Source organism: Kogia breviceps, chromosome 7 (assembly GCF_026419965.1).
Source record: "Kogia breviceps isolate mKogBre1 chromosome 7, mKogBre1 haplotype 1, whole genome shotgun sequence".
NCBI lineage: Eukaryota > Metazoa > Chordata > Mammalia > Artiodactyla > Physeteridae > Kogia > Kogia breviceps.
In genome coordinates this window covers 70372904-70390837 of record NC_081316.1, presented here as the reverse complement: position 1 = coordinate 70390837, position 17934 = coordinate 70372904, and the positions used below count along the sequence as shown (strand labels likewise).

The window sequence follows — 17934 nt, the reverse complement described above, 5'->3', positions numbered from 1 at the left end:
TTCTAGTTTCAGTAGTGGCATGGGAATTTAGGTGTTTGGCTTTTTGGGGGACAGAGAAAAAGAAAAAGTACTTTTAAAGATCTGCATTAAGATGCAGTGCAACTTGAAGTTTAATGTGCATTTGAATCACCCAGGGACATTGTTAAAGTGAAGATTTTGCTTCATTAAGTCTGGGATGGGACTTGGGATTCTGTAGACCACACTTTGGGTGGGAAGGATTTAGACCACTTTTTGGCTAACTTGTAGATGTGTAATTCTTCTTTAATTTATACTTATAATGATATAGATGAAATTTATTTGCTTTATTTTATAGAAAATGACATATAATATATATATATGTATGTGTGTATATATATAGAAGTAATGTATACACACAATATGTGTATATATGTAGAAGTAATATATACACACATACATATATGGAAGTAAATAAAGTGAATTCTTATATACTAACAGAGTACATGTGTAGAATGTTTATCGGAGCAGAAATTTATTTTGAAAGTAAATTCACAGTTTCTTTCTAAATAGTTTCTTACATGTTTGTTAATGTGTTTCAGCGATGAAGAGACGGATCTTAATTCTCTGATAAAATCTTGGTTGAGGAACCAGCCTCCTAAATATAGAAATAATCTTGAAAACTGGATTGGGGATTATTTTGAAAAGGCTTTACAATGGGTTCTAAAGCAGGTAAGATAGTTATAATATTTCATAATTATTTAGGCAAGAAGTATAATGATTGAAGTATAATGTTGTTTACATTTAACTGCCTTTTAGTATAAGAGCTCTGACAGAATATGAGGGTGGAGTGAGGAGTAGATGTCTTCATTGCTGTCCCACTGTATTTTCATGGTATAACTTTTTATTGTGTTAGTCTTAAAACACTTTAATTCTTCCATGCACGATACCTTGCACTGCTTACCTGAAAATCTTGAACATTGGAATGCCTTTCTGAGTTTTACTAGCAAACCCATCTTGCTGTCACATTTTACTGTGTCAATAAATATCTGCATATATGTCATGCTAAAAATAACGACGTTAATACTAAAGTAGAGAAATAATGGTGAGTTATTTATAACATTATTAAAACATTTGTTTATTCAACAAAAAGTTATTGAATATCTAATAGATGCCCTAGACGAGACTTTGCGAGGTGAACATTAACAGGACAATCACTATCCCTGCGAAGGGTTTGTCTCATGGGGAAAATGACATGTAAAAAGATAATCACAATATAACAGATGAAGAGAGTATTGCTGCCTTCTAGGAGAATTTTAAAAAAGGAGATCACATTTAATTTTGAATTTGAAGCATGAATAGAAGTTTAGCGTGAAAAGAAGACAATTTTCATGTATCTACATGATGTTTTCAAATTTTCTTGGTTTTTCTTTTATGTCATTGCTTTTATAAAAAAGATGAACATATAAAAATAGAGGAAATAAATAGCAATGAGGGTTGTTTTTTTTTTTTAAGTATCTGATTGTTAATCTGAACTTGATTTAGAGGTCAGTACTTGGGGTTGAACAAATCACATAGAGAAATGGCAATCTCACTTTAGTTTTCTAAACTTTTTTTGTAAGGATGAATGATAGAGGAATAGGGATTTGGGAGGAAATGACGCAAATGAGATAGGTTTCCCTGGAGACTTCAGGGAAGAACCACTCCCACCAGCCCTCAGTATGACTGGGCTGTCTACCTCTTTGTGCTTCTGCAGCAATGTACTGTGTCCTTCAACTATATTATAATTGCTTTCATTCAACTATAAGTACCTTGAGGGCAAGGACTAAGCCTGTTATAGTCCTTGTTGTATCCCCAGAACCAAAGTTTGTTAATAACAGAGTAGTGAATCAGAGTATATGAGCTTAATTAAATACCTGATACCTATGTTTGTAGCACCTTTTCAGTAGGTGTGTTGTTATTTCATTAATATAAAACATACAGAGCCTAACAAGGCTTTCCAATGCAAATACCTTGAGACCATCTACTTGCATGCTGTTAGTGTTAGAATGAGAAATATAACACTAGATAGAATGTATTGAAAAAAAAGGGGGTTGTGACTATAGAAATGATAACAGGATAAAATTATTAAACCATAGAGTGGATACCAAAGAGTCAGTTAGAAAATAAACTAATTCTGTTCTGAGGTCAGGTCCCTGTTATTTTTTGAAAGTTTTTTCATGTGTTGAGTGTTCTTTCTTTATTCTGTGCTTTGTTCACCATGTTCAGATTCTGAGAGATATACTATAATGAATGCTCTATTCAAGTGCTGATTTTATTCATAACTAGAGCTTTACTTTCTTGTATTTAGCAAATCAGGCAATCTAGAAGAAAATATGTAGGTTTCCTTTATCTTGCCTTTAAAGCCTAGAACTCTTAGTATGGCCTAAGCCATTGGATTTCTACCCATCTCCTCACTTTTTCCCATTTTTCCACCTATTTCTCCATTCTTTGAAAAATATTTATTATGCAGGCAGAGTGTTTTTTTTTTTTTAAATGTAAATTGGGTCGTTTTATTCTCTTAACGTTTAAAGGCACTGAAAATAAAATTTGCACTCCTTACCACGGCCTATACAATTGCACATACCCTGGCCCTTGCCTACTTTTCTGACTTGAACCGCTCTTCCTTTGCTTACTCAGGCATAAGTGTCTTTTAATTCCTTAACTACGGTGGCTTACCATTGCATATGCTGTGTTCTCTGCATGTCAGATAGATCTCATTCTTTTAATGTTAGCTTAAATGTCACCTTTTTCAAAGAGACTTGAGCCCTCAATCTGAGTTATCCTTTTCTCAGAATACACTCTTCCTCTGCTCTATAGCTTCTGCCACAACGTGTTAACCATCTCCTCTACTAGACTTGACTTCCATTAAGACAAGTGCTCTGTTTAATTCACCTTTTTTAAAAAATACCTAGCACCACATACAGATCCTAATGCATAATTGGTTCTCAGCAAATACTTAGAGAAAGAATGAGAACGCTTAACCCTTCTAATTCCCTGGCAGTTACACAGGGCCCCAGAGGTCCACAGATCAAAATCATCTACACCACCGGAGTCCAAAAGTTTCATTTTAAAATTCTGTGTAGAGAAAAAGTTCCAAATTGTTTTTAAGCCTGCTTTTACTTTTCTTTCTTGTCCAGAGCCATTAATCTAGCCTTTGCCTCTAGCTTCTTTTCTGTCAGCAAGAGGAAATGAGGGACTATTACTTTTAGACCACTGCTCATTGATATACCTTTTTTTAAAAAATATTCTTCAGGTTTAGGAAGTAAACAAACTGTGTATCTATTTGAGGACTCCAGCACTTTCAGCTAGAAATACACAATTGTGTTTTTATGATTACTTTTTATTTTCAAAGTTTATATATATAAATTGAAATCTAAACTTTCTATAACTTCAGTAGGGGGATTAATTTAAAGAAGATCCTTGTAAAGGTAAGTAAACATCAATCTGTGTATGGTTCTAATTTACTGGTTAATATTTACCTTTTGTCTGTAACATGGATTTTAATCAACAGAATGACTATGTGGTAGAAACAAGTTTGGTTGGGACTGTGATGAATGGTTTATCACATCTACATGGATGCAGAGATCATGATCAATTTATTATTAATCTCATAAGGGGGCTGGGCGGAAATCTGAACATGAAGTCACGTCTGGAATTCACCAAAGAGGTAATATACATTTAAACCCTATGTTTAGTCAACATTTTTTGTTAATTTTCATTGATCCTTGGTATAGAACTTTAAAATTTTGAAATTATGCATTTAATACAATAATAATGCATTTATATACAGATCTTCCTCAAATTATGATGGGGTTACATCCAGATAAACCCATCATAAGTTGAAAATATCCTAAGTCGAAAATGCATTTACTACACCTAAACTATCAAATATCATAACTTAGTCTAGCCTGTCTTAAAGTACTCAGAACACGTACATTAGGCTACACTTGGGCAAAATCATCTAACACAAAGCCTATTTTATAATAAAGTGTCAAATAGAATGTAATTTCTTGACTGTGTAAGCATATCAGTTGTTTACCCTGGTGATTTTGTGGCTGACTGCCCGAGCTGCAGTTTGCTGCCACTCACTGCCACTGCCCAGCATTACAGGAAGGTATCTTACCACATTATCGCTAGTTTGGGAAAAGATCAAAATTCAAAGTACAGTTTTTACTGAATGTGTATCACTTTCGTTCTATTGTAAACTTGAAAAATCTTTAAGTTGAGCCATTGTAAGTTGGGGACCGTCTGTATAAGTACATAGGTACATATATACTTATTTTGTCCTTTGAACTAGTTTGTGATATTTTATGATGTTATTAAAATTTTATAAAATAATATTTAATAGGCTAAAGTTCGGACTATACCTTTTTGTTAGATATTTTTAATACTTAGCTATGTAAATAAATATAATTATTTTATTCATTTTTAATCTTAAAATAACATTTTTTAATCATTTTTTTTAACCAGAAGAGTTTTAGCAGTTAGAAATGCTTAGATGGAGTAATCATTATAAATCTTTTCTTTATTAAATGCAAAGGTATATTTCAGCCACGTTTATGAAACTAAATTCTACATATTAAGGAATTTCTTCCTATTGGCCTCTGTTGAAATAATTGAACACATATTCCTTTGGGTTGGCTCCAACATTATGTTTCTGCATTTTTATCACTTTGTTTCATTGATATCACCATTTATTGCTTTCTCTGTTCTATTTTTCTTTCCATGGCTGTTTTGTTGCCTCTGTTACCAGATGCTTCTCATTGCTACCACTCAATGTCATATTATATGCTGCTTTTAAGCAGACATGTTATTGCCAAAGTTTAGAATAAAGCTGTTGAAGAGTGGCATTAGGGTCTAACTCTCTGCTGTGTATCCATGCAGATAACAGTTTTTTATGTAAGAAAGAAGTTGAGAGCAGTGGTGGTGAGAGTGGAATGTTCAGTACCAAAATGTACTGGAAATGAAAGGTCTAGGAGTCCTGCATTGTACAATTTGTAATTTAGTGTTCATAAGAATTCAATTAAAAGTTGAATATATTTATACAACATATGTGTGAACTAGATGACTTTTATTTCTTAAATGATCATTCAGAGAGTAATATTTCAGATAAAATATTACTATAATTATTAAGGATATTAGGTAAGTTTAGTGCATGTGAATTTTTTTTTCTTTTAAAGTAAGATGATTCTCTTTGGAGCATTTACTTTAATGAATTAAAATTTCACATACTCTGTTTGGAGCACTGTATATGAAAATCTATCACAACGTTTTCCTCTTAAGGTTTTTAATTGGGCACGAGAATCTCCTCCAGACCCTCACAAACCAATGGACACCTACTATGACTCCAGTAGAGGACGATTAGCATCTTATGTGCTGAAGAGGCCAGAAAACTTGACTGCTGATGATTTCAGTAATAGCCAAACTCTTCCAGTCATTCAGACTCCTGGCATGCAACGAGGTCTAGATTATTTCAAACCTTGGTTAAGTTCTGATACTAAACAGCCATTTATTCTTGTCGGACCAGAAGGATGTGGCAAAGGGTAAGAGTAGAAAAATGTTAATCGAGGTGCATATTGTGGATTTATGCTTCTCTCCTGTTTTAAAATGATTTAACAGCTTTTGTTACCTTTTTTTTGGTTGAAGTAGCATTTACATTTTCATGAAGGACTCTTTATTGTCACTACTTGTAAAGATAATATGACTATAGAGAAAAATATGTCCTTTTTTCTGCCAAGTTATGTGTTTTCCAATGGAATTAGAAGAAGATACTCTTAAAAAGAATCTGTGCATACCATCATAAAAAATGAATACCTGAGGTACTCACAAACTACTATATGCTGTAGTTATAAAAGATGAATCTTGAAGTTAGCTATTTAAAAATAGCTTTTAATTCAGTGGAATTCAACCTATTTTTAGTGCCTCCTGAATGTAGTTTTTTGGAAATAAAGGAAATATGGATTATTATTTTCACATTTCTAGTAATAATTAAACAATTCTGTAAAGTCATAGTAATTTTTTTTAACTTGGAGAACTTAATATTTTAAAATCTTTTCTTCAGCTGGGGGGAAACAATACTTTTTATGCATACTTTTTCAAACTGAATTATTTCTGTGAACTGTGATTTTTTTTTTTTTTTTTTTTTTTTTTTTGCTGAAAGAGTCCCAAGAATGCCTTAAAATATGAATTTTTTTTCCAGTCTAAAAATTAGAAAGCTTACCTTCATAGCTATGGATAGTTATGGAAACCATATCTATTTTTACCACGTTTTCCCTTAAACATCATATGTAATTTAGAAACTGAAATATTTAAAAATAGAAATTTTGTATTGAATATAAAAAGTATTTTATTGGTTGCCTTTACGAAGTCAAATGTTTTATGTCTTTCTCAGGATGCTGCTCAGGTATGCCTTTTCCCAACTCCGGTCCACTCAGATTGCTACAGTTCACTGTAGTGCACAAACTACTTCTCGGCATCTCCTGCAGAAACTGAGCCAGACTTGCATGGTAATCAGTACTAATAGTGGTCGAGTGTATAGACCAAAAGACTGTGAGAGACTTGTTCTGTACTTAAAAGATATCAACCTACCCAAGCTTGATAAATGGGGGACCAGTACTTTGGTAGCTTTCCTGCAGCAGGTGGGTCTTATCACTTGAAGTGTTTTGATATAATTGGAAACAATTTAATTTCATTAACTTTTCTTATAGATAGAAAATCTGCTTTCCTTTTTAGGGCTAGTTTTATCTAGCATGTGTCATGGAAGTTAAACTCTTAAATCATCTCACACTTGTTCCAGGGCTACTTTCTTTGATCTTCCTCCATCTAAAAATTAGTATTACATCGAGATAATATATGACAGAAAGAGTAAAAACAACCTTTACCCTATACCATTTACCTACCCTTTATTCCTAAAAAAAGGAGGAAAGCAGAAGCTGGGGAGGGTGCTGGAGCTGGGGAAGTTTTTGCTTCATTCTTTTAGGTATGCATTCTTCTGAGAGCAGTTAGACTTCCTCAGTCATGCTTCAATCACTGTGGAAGAGTTTTTTTCTTTATGTGATTTACATCACATTAGAAACTCTAAATTCTAAATTAGAGCTTAATATACTCATATTGGTTCACATTTTGCTTTTCTATATAACTGCAGAATATAATAAAATATTTATAGAAAAAATATCCTTATATTTTTCCTGATTTCTTTCACTTTTTTTTGGATAATTGCTGGTAGATTTATGCTATCACCTGGATTTTAATATTTATTTGCAAAGCATTTTTAAAATGAGGATAATTCAGCTAACATTAATTGAACACAGTCTTTAAAATTAAAAAAAAAATTTATTGGAGTATAGTTGATTTACAATGTTGTGTTAGTTTCTGCTGTACAGAAAAGTGAATCAGTTATACCTATACATATATCCACTCTTTTTTAGATTCTTTTCCCATATAGGTCATTACAGAGTACTGAGTAGAGTTCCCTGTGCTATACAGTAGGTTCTTATTAGTTATCTATTTTATACGTAGTAGTGTGTATATGTTGATCCTAATCTCCCAGTTTATCCCCTCATTTCCCAGTAACCATAATCCTCTGATGATGATTGCATTTTGAAACAATTGAATTTTGCGCAAAACATATCATGATTAGAAAATCTTAAGCATAAAACACTTATATATATTTATTTTCAAATAGGTATTGACATATCAAGGATTTTATGATGAAAATTTGGAATGGGTTGGTTTAGAAAATATTCAAATTGTGGCTTCTTTGTCAGCTGGAGGAAGACTGGGAAGACATAAGCTTACTACCAGATTTACTTCTATTGTTCGCCTTTGCTCTGTAGAGTACGTATCATCATATTAAAAGATTTTTTTGACTTGGGGTGACATACATTGCATTTTATGAAAGGTATATATTAATGATATTACTTCAAAATGTAGAATATAAAAATAGTCAAACTTAATCTCTGATGTTATTTTTTTCCTATCCTTCCTAAACTGTAGGCAGAAATTTAGGGTGATGAAGGCTTTAATCAATGCTTGTTATATATTAGAAATAAAACAGAACTGCTTTGTATTGTCTCTAAATGTCAATCTCAGGAATCTGAATGGTGGGTTTTAGATTTAAATGTTTTATGGGTTATTTAAAACAAAAATACAATCAAATTTTATGTAGATAACTAAAAAGAATTTAAATTTTAACAAAGTAGAATTAGGTCATTTAGTGGCTTATAATATTAATCGTAAGATACCCATCCATCTCCATGGTCCATAATTGTTACATGGACTCGAATTTTATGACGCTGTATCCTCTGTTATATTTTGCCTTACAAAATCTTGCTTTTGTGCTTTCATGCTAAACTGCCCCCGTCTATTAACATTCTTCTTTTATAAATGTTACAGCAACCAATTAAGCTGTACTGAAATAAATTTTGGTTAGGGAGAAACAGGTTGATTTTATTTGTTATTTTCTACTTCTGTAGTTCTAAGGTGGATTACTGCTCTTTGTACAGACTATACTTAATTCAAAATACTTTTTCTTAAGCAGAATTTTCCTTTGGCCCTTTCTAAAGATCAGTGGTCTTTTAAACAATTATGTTTTTAAGTAATTTCATTGGAATCCTCTATTAGAATCCTTAGTATTTGAAAACAGATAATTAGGGATCTGATTCAGTTAAAGTAACAATAGGGACTGTGAGCCCGACCTTAGCCCTTGAGTAAACCTTGGAGGTATTTAGGCCTCACAATTTGAAAACCACACAGTTTGAAAACCATTGCTATAACTTAACATTAAAATAATAATTTAGGGGACTTTCTTGGTGGTCTAGTGGTTAAGACTTCGCCTTCCAATGCAGGGGGTGCAGGTTCGATCTCTGGTCAGGGAGCTAAGATCCCACATGCCTTGCGGCCAAAAAACCAAAACGTAAAGCAGAAGCAATATTGTAACAAGTTCAATAAAAACTTCAAAAATGGTCCACATCTAAAAAAATCTTTAAAAAAAACAGTTTAGAATGTTGATTTATTTCAACTTCTTATATGCTTTTTTTAGTTACCCAGAAAGAGAGCAATTACAGACAATTTATGGAGCATATTTGAAACCAGTTCTACATAAAAATCTGAAGAATCATACTATTTGGGGTTCTTCATCAAAAATTTATCTCTTAGCAGGATCTATGGTACAAGTGTATGAACAGGTATATATTCACTTACATTGTAGTTTTCATGTCTATTGGTATTACTCCCAAAGTGCTACCTTTAATCCTGATTTGTGTTGATGCTCAGGCTTTCTTTTCCTATCATTTATTATACTTTTCTACTGGAGAGTGACTGAGGATAGATGCTTGTGTGTGCGTTATTCATTATTGTATCTTCTGGCATAGTTTCTAATAGACACCCAATAAATATTGAATGAAGAAATCAGTGAGTAGATGGTCATTCTGCTTTGATTTCAAATTTAGCTTATTTACAGCGGGGTTCATCTTCTTTCCAAAACTAGATCTTTCTCCTGACTTCTATCAGTTTCTGTCTTTCAGGCTTCAAACCCGAGAGTAGTTCTTGATGTTTATTTCTTTCCTTTTATCTGTGAGGAAATGTCTAAAATACTCTGATAAAGTGGAGTGATTCTTGAAAATAGGCATTAAGGCTGCAGAAGATATTTATTGAGTACCTTCTCTTTCCAGTGCTAGTCCTAGGGATACAAAGATGACTGAGTCACTATTCCCAGAAATGCACAGTCTAATGAGGGACCTGATCATATAAATAAACTATTAATACAGTGTAATAAGTCTTATCAATAACAATATGCACCAGTTACAGAGATAGCATGGAAGAGGGAGTGAATAGCTTTGTTGAGTGTGGTAGATTTTTTTTTAACATCTTTATTGGAGTATAGTTGCTTTACAATGGTGGGTTAGTTTCTGCTTTATGACAAAGTGAATCAGTTATACATACACATATATTCCCATATCTCTTCTCTCTTGCGTCTCCCTCCCACCCTCCCTATCCCACCCCTTTAGGTGGTCACAGAGCACTGAGCTGATGTCCCTGTGCTATGCGGCTACTTCCCACTAGCTATCTATTTTACATTTGGCAATGTATATATGTCCATGCCACTCTCTCACTTCGTCCCAGCTTACCCTTCCCCCTCGCCATGTCCTCAAGTCCATTCTCTACGTCTGCATCTTTATTCCTGTCCTGTCCCTAGGTTCTTAAGAACCATTTTTTTTTTAGATTCCATATATATGTGTTAGCATATGGTATTTGTTTTTCTCTTTCTGACTTACTTCACTCTGTATGATAGACTCTAGGTCCATCCACCTCACTAGAAATAACTCAATTTTGTTTCTTTTTATGGCTGAGTAATATTCCATTGTATATTTGTGCCACATCTTCTTTATCCATTCATCTGTCAATGGACACTTAGGTTGCTTCCATGTCCTGGCTATTGTAAATTTTAAGAGGAGATGAAATGTGGTCTGAGTTTTGAAAAATAAAGGGAAATTCACAAAGTGGCTGGAGGTGAAAGGGGTCTTCTTGGGTAAAGGGAATAGCATGTGAAAGTTATGGAAGTGTTTGTGGAGGATGCTTTTTATAGTATTGGAGTAGAAGTGGGGAAAGATAAAGCTATGTTTTTCTAAATTAATTCAAATGTTAGGCAGTCAAGGCCAGAATAAGAGCAGTAGCTCCATCCATAGAGAGGAAGGGAGAGGCTCTTCTCTCATTGGTTATATGTTGAATTGTGGCACTTTGATTTGTTAAATGTTCAATGATTTCTTGAACATAAGATAGCTCTGTGGGTCCCACAATTATAAAATGGGTCTGTCTTATACCCATGAGCACCTTGGAATTATAATTACCATTTTATAAAATTTAGGTTAGCTTTCCTTGAATTCCTTTCTTTAGCAGGGCTTTTTAACCTTTCATTTTATTTTTTTCCATAGACAACCTTTGGCTGTTTGTTGAAGTTTATGAGCAACCTCTCTTAGATAATGTTTTTAAATGCATAAAATATAGAATACAAGATAACTGAGGAAATAAGTAATATTGAAATACAGTTCCAGCCACTGGTAGAAATTGACATTCCTATGAATTTAAGATGACTGAAAAATTTATAGCATGATTATATGTTTAAGAGAGTAGACAGGGCTTCCCTGGTGGCGCAGTGGTTGAGAATCCGCCTGCGGATGCAGGAGACACGGGTTCGTGCCCTGGTCCGGGAAGATCCCACATGCCGCGGAGCAACTAAGCCCGTGAGCCATGGCCGCTGAGCCTGTGCGTCCGGAGCCTGTGCTCCGCAACGGGAGAGGCCACAACAGTGAGAGGCCCGCATACCGCAAAAAAAAAAAAAAAAAAAAAAAAAAAAAAAAAAAAAAGAGAGTAGACAGATCATTTACTATATTTTTTTCAGGTGCGGGCCAAATTTACAGTTGATGATTATAGCCACTATTTCTTTACTCCTTGCATCCTTACCCAGTGGGTTCTTGGCTTATTCAGATATGATTTAGAAGGAGGTAAGTTTTGCTTTTATGATTTCAAATCACTTACCTCTCTTTAGAATGTCATATTGTGTGTGTGTGTGTGTGTGTTTATGCTGTATGTTTGTAATAGATAAATGAGTATTATAATTATAGTATTTTAAAAATTAAAATGTTAATATTAAATTTAAACATGATATTAAAATTTTGATATTTTATTATGCTTCCTCTTCTAAACTATGATTGTCACTATTAAAACTTGATTTGGGAAAAAATGTAATCGTTATCCTTTGTAGCCAAAGCATGTTTAATATGCTCTTGGGGATTGATATTTTTATTGAACAACTAGAGCTAATAGTGTTTAACATATCCCTTAAAGAATCAAAAAAGTTTACCAACTCATTAACAAAATGAATTGTAACTCTTTTTCCCTTTATTCTATTTATCTGATGCCAAAATAATGGTATGTAGATTCTCATTCTCTTTTTCTTTCTAATGTTATGTTGAAACAGACCATTTTTAAATCATTTGAATTTTATTATAATTAAAGAAAATTTTGCCTTTCTTAGGTTCCTCAAACCATCCTCTAGATTACATATTAGAAATTGTAGCATATGAAGCGCGGCGCTTATTTCGTGACAAAATTGTTGGTGCAAAGGAACTTCGTTTATTTGACAGTATTTTAACATCAGTGTTTCAAGGAGACTGGGGCTCAGATGTACTAGACAATATGGCAGGTAATATAGTTACAGAGTTTATGTAAATATATAAAAGTTATGAGAACTTTGAATTTTTTTCTTACTGATAGCATGATTTTATATATCTAAACAAATGAAAACTTTGGATAATTTATATATGTATTACTGAATCATTTTGCTGTAGAGTAGAAATTAACACAGCATTGTAAATCAACTATACTTCAGTAAAATCAATTAAAACAAAACCCCCAAAACTTTGGATAATTTTAATGTTTTTACCATAAGAGGATGCTCTGTCTTCTTTGATAGATTTCAATAATTATGTTCCAAACAAAATATGATGGCAATAATTGTTTTCTTGGAACCGTTGTTCAGACCGTAATGTGTAACATTTGCAATTCAAAATTGTATTTCCTGAAGGATTTTTACTAATAAAAATAGCTATATATGTGTGATATTTAAAGATCATAGTGAAAATCCATATTTGATTACAATGAACTTTCGCTTGAGAAAGTGACTCATTCCTGTCACTACTCATAACGTCGTTAGCACAGAACTTCCTATGTACCCTCTTAGCAGCTTTACCCACTATAATGATAAACAAAGCATAGCACCAGTCAAAGGAGCTATGTTGCCTTTGCAACTATTACTGCTTAATGACCAATTTGCATTATGAAATGCTGTGAGAGTGATGCATATAAAATGAAAACCAACATGTTGAAAAGGCCTTTGACAGATGATGACTATAATATGGAATCTTTCCTAATAAAACTGCTTTCAAGCTACAAAATGAATTTCTATTCTATTAGAGTGTAAAGCAAGCCTTCAAAAATGTTTCATATAATACATTATGTTGTATCTTTCTAAATTTGATATTGGTTCCAGGGTCATAATGACGTAAGCCAAGGGTAGTCTTGAAGGTGAAAAGGATGTTAAGATTGATAGAAGAAATTTTCTAGGTGCTGCTTGAGTTTTAGAATCAGGAAATAAGTTCAGAAGAACCTAAGACAGCATGAAATGCTGAAAGAAGCCTGTTAATAGTTCAAAGTCGGCTTGATTTTGAGTGAGGTTTTATGTCATTGTGGCGTGTAGTTTTCATGGCTTAGCATGGAGAGGCTCTTGTTCTCAAATGCTGCCATGTTTCTCAATCTAAAAATTGAGTTAATAGTGTCTCGTCTTGCAAAGAAAGTGACATATCCTTTGGGCATTAGATAGGGCATTAGATAGTATCAGTGTCTTATCTGAATTCTCTAGAATTTGGTATCTTTTAGAATCTCCTATGTAGGGCTCAATAATATTTTTTTCTCAGTATTTTACTTTTTAATGAAGGGTTGTATTTTTAAAAAAATACAGGCTTCATATACGTTACATCCAGGCAAATATGATTTTCACATAGTAGAATATCTATTAAGAAAAATTATTAAGAAAAATTTTGGATGCTTAAAAATTTTAAGTATCCAAAATTTAAAATTTAATTTTGGATACTGAAAAATAAAGTAGATACATTCTTGTGCTCAAGAAACTTGTAATCTAATGGCAGATACAGATATGAAAGTCCTTGCTTACAATAATAACTATTGCTAATATGTTTAGGTGCTACAAAGATTTATGCAAATAGATGGTTAAACTGGTAAATACAATAGAGTATGAAGTGTTTTACAGTTAATATAACTTTTCTGAATATATTTGGGATAAATGCTGGATATTTGGGGTGTAGAAGAGTAGAGACTAATTTCTTTTTGAGGAAGTTACTTTGAAATTTTTTAAAATAAATTTTTTATTTTGAGATAATTGTAGATTCACATACAGTTGTAAGAACTAACAGAGAGAGCACATGTACTTTTTACTTGTTTTCCTTCAATGGTAACATCTGGCAAAAATAGTATAATATCACAGCCAGGATATTGACATTGATACAGTTAAAATGGATCATCTCCTCTTCCATCCCTTGGAAACCACCCATCTTTTCTGTGTTCAATTTTGTCATTTCAACAATCTTATTTTCAATCAGAATAATTCTCTGGAGATATATGCAGGTTCTTGAGTGTTTCAGTAGTTTGTTCCTTTTTATTGCTGGGTAGGTATTATATTTAGACATGCTACCATTTCTTTCACCATTTACTTGTGGAAGGGCATCTGAGTTGTTTTCAGTTTTTGGCTGTTAGGAGGAAAGCTGCTACAGGCATTTATGTGCAGGTTTTTGTGTGGAGATTTTTGTTTCTTTGAGATAAATGCTCAGGAATGCAGTGGCAGGGTTGAATGGTACTTGTATGCTTAGTTTTAAAAAAAACCTGCCACACTGTTTTTTAGAGTAGCTGTATTTCAGTTTACATTTCCATCAGCAGTATATGAGTGATCCAAGTGCTCCACATCCTTGCCAACATTGGGTGTTGTCAGTATTTTTTTATTTTAGCCATTCTGATAAGTGTTTACTGATATGTCATATTGGTTTTATTTTTCATCTTGCTGACAGCTAATATAGTTGAACATCTTTTCATATGAGTAATTGTCTTCTGTATGTCCTCTTAAGTGAAATGTCTCTTTGTGTCTTTTGCCCATTTTCTAATTGGATTTTGTTTAATATTGAGTTTTTAGAGTTCTTTATGTATTTTAGATACTATTCTTTTGTCACATATGTGGTTAGCAAATATATTCTCCCACTGTGTAGCTTGTCTTTTCATCTTTTTAATAGAGTCTTTCACAGATAAAAAAGGTTTTAATTTTATGAAGCTCAATTTATTTTTATTTTTAAGGATCTTTGTTGTCAAGTTTAAGAACTCTGTCTAGTCCTAGATTTTGAAGATTTTCTCCACCTTTTTTTCCTAAATATTTTATAGTTTTATGTTTTAAGTCAGTGGTCCATTTTGAGTGAATTTCTGTGTAAAGAGTGAGACTTAGGTCATGGTTCATTTCTTTTCCTGTGGTTGTCCACTTGTTCCAGCACCACTTGTTGAATAGGCTACCCTTCTGCCTTGAATTGCTTTTGCACAGTAGTCAAAAATTAATTGTATAAATCTGTTTCTGGGTTCCTGATTCTGTTCCATTGATGTACATGTCCTTCTGCCAACACCACACTGTCTTGATTGCTGTAGCTGTATAATAAGTCTTAAAATTCGATTGACTGATTCCTTCTTCTTTAAAATTGTTTTAGCTATTTGCCTTTCCATATAAATTTTAGAATAATCTTGTATATATAAACAATGTTGCTGAGATTGTGATAGGAATTGTATTAGTTCTGTATATTGGTTTGGGAAGAATTGACCTCTTTATTATGTTAATTTTTCCAATCCATGAACATAATATATTTGTCCATTTATTTAGATACTCTTTGCTTTCTTTCATCAGTGTTGTATAGTTTTCAGCATAAGTCCTATAACGTATTTTGTTAGATTAACACCCAAGACTTTAATTTTTTTGAGCAATTACAGGAAATCAAACTGTATCTTAAAGGATACAATTAAGTGAAGAAGAGGGGAAGGGCATTCCAGACAAAGGAAAAAGCATATGCAAAGAATCAAAGGTTTGAGAAAACTGGGGTATATATTGGAGTACAGAGGGAGATAAGAGATTCAAGCAGTCAGTGGAGCCACATTGCAGCCAAATTGCAAAGGGCCTTGTTTAGGAAAAGTTTTTTTTTTTTTTTTTTTAAGGCAGTGGGAAGCTATATGTGTTATTGGAGTGCAGTGGTACTATCAGATTTTGTTTTTGTGTTTGTTACTCTAGTAGCAGTGAGGATATATTTGATGGGGTAAAGGCTTGTAGCAGGGAAATGAGGTAGGAGGATGCTGCAATAGTCCAGCTGAGAAATGATGAGACATGAAGATAATGAGTTCAGTTTCGTGCATGTGTTTGAATGTTTGCAAGCTTTTTGAGTGTCTTTTGGGAACCTACATAAATCAGTTCTGTGAGGGCAGAAATTATGTTCGTCTTATTCATTACTTATCTCTATCAGGAAGTACGATGTTTAAATACAGGTCTGTGATAGATAAGTGTTTAATGAATGAATGCATGAGTTATATGTCATTAAGCAATTGGAAATATGGGACTAGACTAGAGCTGGGAGACCTGCCTAGAGATACGTAGTGAATCGGTTTTTGGTGTATGTTTAGATAGTTGATAATCTAATCCACAGAATAAGATTAAATAATTCCAGGGAAGTATTTAGAATTAAAGCATAACAGGCTGAATTTGGATCCCAGTGAAAATAAAAATATAAGGGATAAGTAGAAAACTGAAAAGGAGTAGTGGTTGTGGCTTTATGAGCACGGTAATATAGATTCAAGGAAAAAAGCTCCATTAAGGAGATGCACACAAGTCATATTGGGATAATGACTACAAAGAAGGTTTGGATTTTGCAATTAGGGTAGCATTGTTGTTCCCAAATAAGAGTTTAGTATAGTGGTTTTGGCAAGTAGAAGATAATGTGAGAAATATGATGGAGAAGGAAAGAAGACCATGAGGTAGCTTGGGGTCCTGGGAAGGTAGGACTGTTGCTGAACGCAGCATATGACAAGGTGGATACTGATGGAACAGTTTCCCAGAGGAATTGGGAGGCGAAAGCTTCAATAGAATGGTGAACAGATTTTCCTTGTATGGTAACAGGAACACTGCTGTAGATAAATTTAAGGGAAGTTTGTGGGATTTTTATTTTGTAATTAAAATTTGGTTATTTTTTCTTTTATTTTAGAGGTTAGGGCTCTTGATGATATTAGTAAATCTGTATTCTTTTTCAAGAATAATTTTGAGATTTTTTTTTTATTTGCCAATTCAAAGTAATTAATTTTTGCCTTTCTGGGACTGTTCTTATTTGTACTAATTAAGTTAAAAACAGTTAGTGTGAAATATATCTATTGATGCTCCCATTACGATGAACACACATAAAACAAAAATATCTTTCATTTCTACAGATAATTTCTATGTTACATGGGGAGCTCGACATAATTCAGGAATAAGGTCAGCCCCAGGACAACCTTTGCCTCCACATGGAAAACCACTTGGAAAACTAAATTCTGCAGATCTTAAGGATGTTATTAAAAAGGTATAATATGAATCATAAATTTGAATTGGAATTGGTTATCATTAAAGCCATTTTCAAAATATTTATTGTAAGTTTTTTGAGGGCATGAAATGAAAGATCTTAGAGTAGGCAAAACCAGTTCGTATCTTTTGGAATTTAGCCCCATGTGGCAGATCTAAGTAGGTGCACAGATTAGTGTAAAATTGCTAGGATACATGCTGGAAAAAGGTATCTGAGGTTGGTACTATTAAAAAGGCTTAATATTAATTGGGAGATATAACTGCTAATACTATATTAACAGTTAATATAATATTAACTGCTCATTCTAGAGCAGTGGTCTCAAAGTTTAGTGAGCATTAAAATCACTTTGAGAACCAGAAAATATTGATGGCTGGGTCCCATCCGGAGAAGTCTGAATTCAATAGGTACTAATCTGAATCTGAAAAAAATCAGAAGAGAATCCAGATTTCTTAGAGGCTTCCAAATGATGTTGATGCTGCTGGTTCACTGAAACTTTTAGTAGCACTGTCCTGTGGAGTTTTGTTTGTTTGTTTGTTTTGTTTTTGAGATTAATTATAATAAGAAGAAACAGTATTATATATGATTGCTTTAAAAATTAATATTTATAATGGAAGTTAGTATGGATTTTATATCAAGAAAAGTCTTTCATGGTCTAGTAAATTATTTATTTGCTTGGAATGGATATTGCAAAGTTTGGGAATGTGCGAAAGTTGTTAAGTATGTGAAAGCTGTCCTT

At 33.0% G+C, this 17934-nt stretch overlaps 1 protein-coding gene across 2 annotated transcripts in view; it reads left to right on the top strand.

Moving 5' to 3' along the window:
- Positions 1 to 17934, top strand: part of DYNC2H1 (dynein cytoplasmic 2 heavy chain 1) — a 380690-nt gene that overhangs the window by 81562 nt on the left and 281194 nt on the right. For both annotated transcript variants that reach the window (XM_059068297.2, XM_067038564.1), the window contains exons 40-48: positions 558 to 687; positions 3509 to 3664; positions 5281 to 5540; positions 6389 to 6635; positions 7682 to 7833; positions 9038 to 9182; positions 11396 to 11498; positions 12032 to 12199; positions 17068 to 17198. In XM_059068297.2, the coding sequence (XP_058924280.1) occupies positions 558 to 687; positions 3509 to 3664; positions 5281 to 5540; positions 6389 to 6635; positions 7682 to 7833; positions 9038 to 9182; positions 11396 to 11498; positions 12032 to 12199; positions 17068 to 17198 (1492 nt within the window). The remainder of the gene's footprint in view (positions 1 to 557; positions 688 to 3508; positions 3665 to 5280; positions 5541 to 6388; positions 6636 to 7681; positions 7834 to 9037; positions 9183 to 11395; positions 11499 to 12031; positions 12200 to 17067; positions 17199 to 17934) is intronic.